Here is a 9,196-nt window from a genome sequence, read left to right as displayed (position 1 = left end):
TCAATGAGACGAGACAAAGTATATGTGAACTGCTGTATGGAAAGCGAATTTGCTCTGTAAATCTTCACCCAAATCACAATAAATAAAAAATAAAAATAATAAAACAATAAAACAGCACCAAAATTCTTTGGCACTTTTTCTGTTTTAGTTACTGAACTGTGAATGAATGTTGCATCTTAGGGACCTCAGGACTTTATATTATCTAAAAGTAATTCTGTCCAGGCGTGTTTTCTCTCCTTGTCATAAGTTCAGTGCATATCCTCTTTCCTCTAATTATTTTAAAAAAATGTATGATGCTTTACAATTCATGAAGAACTGTCACATTCATTACCTCATTCAATCCTCCTACCACCCTTGTGAAGTCAGAGTTATTATCACTATGCTATGGAGGAAAAAAATTGAGACCAGGTAAAGTCTGAAAGAGCCCTGGTTTTCTGACTTGTAGTCAATATTTTTTTCTTGATGAAGGTTGAGTTGGAAGAGTTTTCAGCACTGTGCATTCTCCCAACCCTCTTTCTACCTTCCACTCCTACCTCTGGATTTGAAAATCTCCTAAAGCATTGCAGTACTTTTCACACTAGCTAAAAGGTGGAAACAGCTGAGATGTCCATCAGTGGATGAATGGATAAACAAACATGTGACTTGCACACACAATGGAAATGAAATTAAAATCCTGATGCATGCCACAACATGGATGAACCTTGAAAACATCATGCTGAGCAATATAGTCAGTAGCAAAAGGACAAATATTGTATGGGCTCACTTATATGAAATAAGCAAGCATATAGAAACCAAAAGTTATTAGGGTTACCAGGGGTGGAAAGGAAGGAAAGGAACAGTTCTTTCTTAGGGAGCATCAAGTGTATGTTAATGGTGGTGGAATGATTTGGGAAAGGATAGTGAGAAATGTTGCACAACTTGAAGAATGTAATCAATGTAGAAATTGTTGCGATGGCAATACAAATATCAAACCTTACAATAAAAATAATAATAACATCACCACAATGAAAACAAAATTACACTTTACCTTTACATATCTCCAAGGGGAATGTGAAGAACATTTTCCCAGAGCTGGAAGTATATCCAGAGTCACAGGTACAGTAAGTCCCATTGACACAAGATGCGTTCTCGGGACACCGAGGACAGGAAGCTGCAGGGAGCAGAGAGGAAGGTCACTTATCACTTGGCTCACAGGCCGTCCTCTCATCACTTGGCCTTGTTTCTGAGCAGACCTTCCTGAGGCTGAGAAGGCCCTTGTCCTTTTCTTTCTTGATGTTGCAGACCATTAAAAGATTAAAGATGCCAGACCAAAGGTATAGAAATAAATGGGATTCCTGTGCATGATAAAGGACTGAGAGGTTGATGTTAAATTAATTTGAACACAAAATAACATAAATATGATGTTATTGTGCTACTCCCTACATCATTGTAGAGTTAAAAAAAAAAAAACAACTTGAGTTGGTTAAGACTGTAGTCCTAGGTTTCAATTCTGGCTCCACAACTTACTAGTTGTGTGTCCTTGGGCAAATGTCTTAACCTCCCTGTGCCTCACTTCCCTCATGTGTGAAATGGGTTATTGTGAAGATGAAGTGAATTAATACACAAGTGAAATGTTTGGAGCAGTGCCTAGCATGTAATTAGTGTCAGTTATGATTATTGTTGTTGTTACATGCTGTCGAGTCAGACTCGACTCATAGCAACCCCTCCTTGGGTTTTTGAGGTGGTATCACTTTGGAAGTAGATTGCCCAACTTTCCTTCCGAGGAGTGGCTGGTGGGTTTGAACTGTCAGCCTTCTGGTTAGCAGTCAAGTGCCTTAGGCAAAAAAGTGGTATTTGTAGGGTACCACAGGAGGTACATTCTGCTAATGGAACATGTTAAGATATCTCTTCATTTAAATAGAGCTATGTCAGAAGTCTTAATCTGAGAACGACTGGGAATGAATGGAGTCCTTGGGTGGTACGAATGATTCGTGCACTCAGCTGCTAACTGAAGGGCTGGAGATTCAAGTCCAACCAGAAGCACCTTGGAAGAAAGGCTTGAAAATCTACTTCCAAAAAATCAGGCACAACAACCCTGGGAGTACAGTTCTACTCTGACACACATGGGGTCTCCATGAGTCCAAACCCACTCTGTGGAAACTGGTGGGAATGATTGGAAGCAATGCAGTGGAGGAAACATCTCAGTCATGGGGTCTGGGGGCTGCAGCCCTGAGAAAAGCACAGCCTGCAACAGATCACAGGGAGTGGGGACTGGGCCAAGTGAAGGAGGAATGCACGCCTTGGGAGCTGGCTGTTGTTGTTATGTGCCGTCAAATCGGACCTGACTCATAGCGATCCCTCCTTGGGTTTCCGAGGCAGTATCACTATGGAAGTAGACTGCCCCATCTTCCTTCCGAGGAGTAGCTGGTGGGTTTGAACCACCAGCCTTCTGGTTAGCAGTGAAGTGCCTTAGGCACTATGCTGTCACAGCTCCTGGGAGCTGGCTAGGAGTGTAGAATCTCCCCCTCAGACCTGCTGAATCAGAATTTGCATTTCAACTCAGTTCCCTGGGGATCAAAATTAAACTGAAATTATCTTGTTCATTATCTATTGACTCATTTATCAGCAAGAAGCTCTGGTGGCTCAGTGCCTAAGGCATTTGACTGTTAAACAGAAGGTAGGCGGTTCAAACCCACGATCCTCTCCACGGAAAGAAGACTGGGCAATCTACTTCTTGCTTCCAGAAAGACTTACTGCTTTGGAAACCCAGTGGGGGTCGCTATGAGTTGGAATTGACTCGATGGAGTGGGTGTGTTTATTAGCAGAATGGTAACAATGATCATCATGTTCTCTCTCTCCCCACTGAATATTTTCTTCCTAAAACTTTGTGTGTTTTATTCACTGCTCTATCCCCACATCCTGCACATTGTGGACACTAAATACTTACAAACAGGTGAATAAAAATAAAATAAAAAAGACCTTAATTTGGTGAAATTATTCATTAAACAAACAGAAGGAACAACCCTACCTAAATCCTGGTCCCAGAACAAGCCCCTTTCATCTAGCTATTGGAGGACATGGGTGGTCCCAGGTGCAGCCTTGGTCCTTACCCTCCCTTGTGTCTGGCTGTGGAAGGGACAAGCTCTGAGTACTCACCTTTGGCCTTCAGAGCTGCAGCTCCTGGCAAACTCAGCAGGAAGCAGAGCCCTGGAAAGGGAAGCAGAAGGGAGAGGCATGAAACAACAGAAGAAAGATTCCAGAAGATCCCCCAAGGGCTGTGTTTCAATGACCTATTGCTGTGTATGTTTTAATTTTGACCCAAAGAAGTCTGGGCGTGTCACCTTTTATCAGGTGTGGCCCAAGGAAATCAGACTCATGCAGGGAGGCCAGAAACAAATACAATTTTCTACTCACTGGTCCTAGGGCAGAAACTACAGCACATCTTAATTGAGGGCCACACAGGGGTTTGCACCTAGGGAAAGGCAACAAGAAGTTGGAATTGTAGGAGAGGGCTTCTGTATGGCAAGCACGGTAGGCAGGCCTTCTGGGTTAGCATGAGGGGAACTTTATAGTGCATTTGGTGGGAAAAAAGGAGATGGTTTTATGCAGGGAATCATATGGGTCATGCCTAGAAGCGGGCAAGGAGTAACTCTGACTGTTAAGCTTGATAACAACAAGGTCTCTTTCATGGGAAATTGTATAGGGCATGGCAGGGAGGGCTAGTCAGAGACCACAATGGTTGAGAGACTGTGTGACAAAATAGGAATGGCCATGTCAGAAACTGGGTGAAAGAGCAACCACGAGAAATTATTAGATGCCGAGGAACAAAATATGTAGGCCACAAATTGACCTCATGAGAGGGTAACAAATCACCACAAGATACAGTGGCTTAAAACAACTACATTCATTTCATTCTTTGTTATGGTTTCTGTGGGTCAGGAATTTGGCAAAGGCTCAGATGGGCAGTTCTGGCTTGGGGACTCCTCCTCAGAGTCTCCTCCCAGCCAGCAGCAATATTGTGCTCTTTAATATGGCCGCGTGTCTTAAGTTAGGGTTTCTGAAGAAGAGTCATTGGCACGTCAGAATTTCAGAGTTCTAAAAGATTTCATTCAGATAACGTTTCACAGCTGTTCAGAAGGTTTTCAGCAACCATTTTTTTTTCAGAAGTGGACTGCTGAGTCCTTCTTCCTGGTTTGGCTTAGTCTGGAAGCTCTGCTGAAACCTGTCCATGGTGGGTGACCCTGCTGGTATTTGACTAGCAGTGGCATAGCTTCTAGCATCACAGCAACATATAAGCACAACAGTATATGACAACTGATAGTATAACAAACTGTCAGGCATCCTCAACATAAAGAAAATGAAAATCCTCACAATTGGACCAATAAGCAACAACATGAATGAAGAAAAGATTGAAGTTGTCAGGGATTTTATTTTACTTAGATCCACAATCAATGCCCATGGAAGCAGCAGCAGTCAAGAAATCACAGGATGTATTGAATTGGGCAAATCTGTTGCAAAAGGCTTCTTCAGAAAATGTTAAAAAACAAAGGTGTCATTTTGAAGACTAAGGTGTGCCTGATCGAAACCATGGTATTTTCAGTAGCCTCATATGCATGTGAAAATTGGACATGGAATAAGGAAGACCTAAGAAAAACTGGTGCATTTAAATTATGGTGTTGGCCACGAATATTGAAAATACCATGGGCTGTCAGAAGCAAATCTGTCCTGGAAGAAGTACAGCTGGAATGCTCCCTAGAAGAAAGAATGGCCAGACTTCAGCCTGTACTTTGGCCATGTTGTCAGAAAGGACTAATCTCTGGAGAAGGATGTCATGCTTGGTAAAGTGGAGGGTCAGTGAAAAAGGGGAAGAACTTCAATGAGATGGATTGACACCGTGGCTGCAACTATGGGTTCAAGGATAGCAAAAATTGTGAAGATGGCATAGGAATGGGCAGGATTTTGTTCTGTTGTCCATAGGGCTGCTGTGAATCAGAGCTGACTCGATGGCACCTAACAGCAACAAGAGACTTCATATGAAGCATGCATCTAGGAAAATTAGAAGTTGTCAAACATGAAATGGAATGCATAAAGATCAATATTCTAGGCATTAGGGAGCTGAAATGGACTGGTATTAGCCATTTTGAATTGGACAATCTGTTGGTATAGTGTCTAAGGTATTTGACTGCTGACCAGAAGGCTGGTGGGTCCATAGAGATACCACCTTGGAAACCCAAAGAGGGCTTGCTATGAGTCGTAATTGACTCGACGGCAGTGAGTTTGGTTTTTGGTATGGTCTACTACACTGAGAATGGCAAATTAAAGAGGAATGGAATCACATTCATCATCAAAAAGAACATTTCAAAATCTACCTTGAAGTACAGTGCTGTTAATGGTAGGATAACATCCATATGCCTACAAGGAAGATCAGTTAATACAACTATTATTCAAATTTACTAAAGCCAAAGATGAAGAAATTGAAGATATTTACCAAATTCTGCAGTTTGAAATTGACCAAACATGCAATCAAGATGTAGTATTGATAATGACCGGTGATCAGAATGCAAAAGTTGGAAAAAAAGAAGATCCATTGTTAGATGGAAAACATGGCTTTGGTGAAAGAAATTATATTGAAGACTGCTTGATAGATTTTGGAAGACCAATGACTTAGTCATTGGAAATACCTTTTTCCAACAACATAAATGGTGACTATACACATGGACCTCACCAGATGGAATACAGAGGAATCAGATCAACTACATCTGTGGAAAGAGGCAATAGAGAAGCTCAACATCATCATTCAGAACAAGGCCAGGAGCCGACTATGGAAAAGACAATCAATTGCTCATATGCAAGTTCAAGTTAAAGCTAGAGAAAATTAAAACAAGTCCATGAGAGCCAAAATATGACCTTGAGTATATACTACCTGAATTTAGAGACCATCTGAAGAATGATTGGACACATTGAATACTAATGACTGAAGACCAGATGAATTGTAGAAAGACATCAAGAACATCACCCCTGAGAACCTGGAGGACATTACTGCTGAGTGAAATAAGTCAATCACAGAAGGACAAATATGGTATTAGCTCATTATTGTAAAAAGTCAAGGAAAGGTTTATATATGGAAGAAAACTTTCTTGGTTACAAGGGGAGGGAGGGGAGGAGAGGGAACATTGCAAAAAAAAAAAAAAAAAGAATTGACCCATGTCACTTTAGTTTTGTTTATTTCACTATATGTAAATTATATTTCAATAAAATGTACTTTTTCTTTCTTTCTTTTTTTTTTTTTTAAATCATCCATGATGAAAGCAAAAGGTCATTAAAAAGACAGGAAAGGAAGAAAAGACCAAAATGGACTTCAGAAGAGACTCTGAAACTTGTTTTGGAATGGAGAGTAGTTAAGGTGAATGGAAGAAATGATGAAGTAAAAGACGTGAACAGAAGATTTCAAGACTTGAGAAGACAAAGTAAAGTATTATAATGGAATGTGCAAAGACCTGGAATTGGAAAATGAAAAGGAAGGAACCACACTTGGAATTTGTCAAGTTGAAAGAACGGAAGAAAAGATTCAAGCCTGAAGTTGCAATATTGAAGGATTCTATAAGCAAAATATTGAATGATGCAGGAAATCTCAAAGGAAGATGGAAGGAATACACAGAGTCACTGTACCAGAAAGAATTGGTCGTCATTCAACCATTTCAAGAGGTAGCATATGATCAAGAACCAATGTTACTGAAGGAAGAAATCCAAGCTGCACTGAAGGAATTGATGAAAAACAAAGCTCCAGGAATTTACGGTCTACCCACTGAGCTGTTTCCACAAATGATGCAGTGCTGAAGGCACTTGCTTGCTTATGTCAAGAAATTTGGAAGACAGCTACCTGGCCAATTGACTGAAAGAGATCTTTATTTGTGCCCATTCTAAAGAAAGGTGATCCGACAGCATGCAGAAATTATTGAACAATGCCATTAATACCACACTCAGGTAAAATTTTGCTGAAGACACTTCAAAAATGGTTGCAGCATTGACAGGGAACTGCCAGAAATTCAAGCCAGGTTCAGAAGAGCACATGGAATGAAGGATATATTGCTGATGCCAGTGGATCTTGGCTGAAAGGAAAGAATACTAGAAAGATGTTTACCTGTTTGTTTGTTTTTTTTTTTTTAATTGTGCTTTAGGTGCAAAGTTACAGAGCAGAATTTTTTCACATTCAACATTTCGTGTACATTTGGTTTCACTCCCCAATTACCATCCCCAATCCCAACTCACCCTCCTCCTCTCCTTTCCCAGGAAACCCCCCTCCCCATGCCCTTCTTGATTGTTTACCTGTGTTTTATTGACTATGCAAAGGCATTTAATTGTGTGGATCATAAGAAAATTATGGATAACATTGCAAAGAATGGGAATTCCAGAACACTTAATTGTGCTCGTGCAGAACTTGTACATAGACCAAAAGGCAGTCATTCAAACAGAACAAAGGGAATAGTAACCGGTTTAAAATAAGGAAAGGTGAGTGTCAGGGTGTATCCTCTCACCATACTTATTCAATTTCTATGCTGAGCAAATGATCTGAGACACTGGGCTATATGAAGAACACAGCATCAGAATTGGAGGAAGACTAATTAACAAACTGTGACATGCAGATGACACAATTTTGCTTGCTGAAACTGAAGATGACTTGAAGCACTTACTGACTCATGAAGATCAAAGACTACAGCCTTCAGTATGGATTACACCTCAACATAAAACCAAAAAACCAAACCCACTGCCATAGAGTTGATCCCGACTCATAGAAACCCCTTTGAGTTGCCAAGGTGGTCAGTCTTTACAGAAGGAGACTGCCCCATCTTCCTTCAGTGGAGCATCTGGCAGTTTTGAACTGCCAACATTCTGGTTAGCAGTCAAATGCCTTAGACATTGCACCACCAGAGCTCCTTCCTCAACATAAAGAAAACAAAACTCCTTACAACTGGACCAATAAGCAACATCACAATAAATGGAGGAAAGATTGAAGTTGTCAGAGATTTTGCTTACTTGGATCCACAATCAATGCCCATGGAAGCAGCAGTCAAGAAATAAGACATCATATTGCACTGGGCAAATGTGCTGCAAAAGACCTCTTAAAAGTGTTAAAGAGCAAAGATATCACTTTGAAGACTAATGTGCTCCTGACCCAAACCATGGTATTTTTCAATAGCCTCATACACATGTGAAATCTGAACAGCGAATAAGGAATAAAGAGTAATTGGTGCATTTGAATTGTGATGTTGCAAAGAATATTGAATGTACCATGGGCTGCTAGAAGAATGAACAAGTCTGTCTTGGAAGAAGTACTGTTGGGATGCTTCTTAGAAGCAAGAATGGCCAGACTTTGTCCCACATATTTTGGTCATGTTGTTAGAAGGGACTAGTCCATGGAGAAGGATAAAGTAGAGGGTGATTGAAAAAGAGGAAGACCCTCAATGAGATGGATTGACACAGTGGCTGCCACAATGGGCTCAAGAATAGCAAAGATTGTGAGGAAGACACAGGAATGGGCAGTGTTTGATTCTGCTGTACGGAGGGTGTTATATGTCAGAATCGACTAGATGGCACCAAACAACACACTTCAGCAGCTCTGGTGATGCTGTAATAGGAGCCCTGGTGGCAGAGCAGTTAAAGAGCTCAACTGCTAACCAAAAGGTCAGCAGTCTGAACCCACCAGGTGCTCCGTCAGAGAAGGATGTAGCAGTCTGCTTCTGTAAAAATTACAGCCTTGGAAACCATATGGGAAAGTTGTACTCTGTTGTAGAGGGTCACTATGAGTTGGAACTCACTGTCAATGAGTTTGCTTTGGAAGAGACTTCAGCAATCATTCATTGACTCATTGTGTAGATAAGGAAGCAGCTCCCTAGGGGCAAGGCAGCTCTGACACTAGTTGTGCAAATTTGGTGAAGTTTCTTAACTTCCATATATGAAGCATAGTGACAGCATCATCTGCCCATGGGGTTGTGATGATGACTTAAATGACGGAACATGTGCAAAACCCTGTCTACAATGTCTGGGAGAAAGTACACCACTAAGGTGAACTGCCTCTGTGCTTATTTTATTTGGACTCCAATCCTATTCTAATCCCTGATCTGCTAGTTTCATCGCACTGCCTGTTCAACCCAAGGCGATATGGCACAGACTTCATGGATAGCTGAAATTTACACATACTCTCTCTCAGAAGGTTTTC

General features: G+C 41.1%; 1 protein-coding gene across 1 annotated transcript in view; it reads right to left on the bottom strand.

The window, feature by feature from the left end:
* The window catches only part of ADGRE3 (adhesion G protein-coupled receptor E3), a 97,305-nt gene that overhangs the window by 86,704 nt on the left and 1,405 nt on the right, over window positions 1–9,196 (bottom strand). The window contains exons 2-3 of the mRNA XM_042782754.1: window positions 3,136–3,186; window positions 1,028–1,150 (exon numbers count right to left, since the gene is read on the bottom strand). Coding sequence (XP_042638688.1) covers window positions 1,028–1,150; window positions 3,136–3,186 — 174 coding nt within the window. The remainder of the gene's footprint in view (window positions 1–1,027; window positions 1,151–3,135; window positions 3,187–9,196) is intronic.

This window comes from Orycteropus afer, unplaced genomic scaffold, assembly GCF_000298275.1.
Source record: "Orycteropus afer afer isolate SDZICR_OR568_19922 unplaced genomic scaffold, OryAfe1.0 scaffold00460, whole genome shotgun sequence".
NCBI classification, from domain to species: domain Eukaryota; kingdom Metazoa; phylum Chordata; class Mammalia; order Tubulidentata; family Orycteropodidae; genus Orycteropus; species Orycteropus afer.
This window is presented reverse-complemented; position numbering and strand designations above follow the sequence as displayed.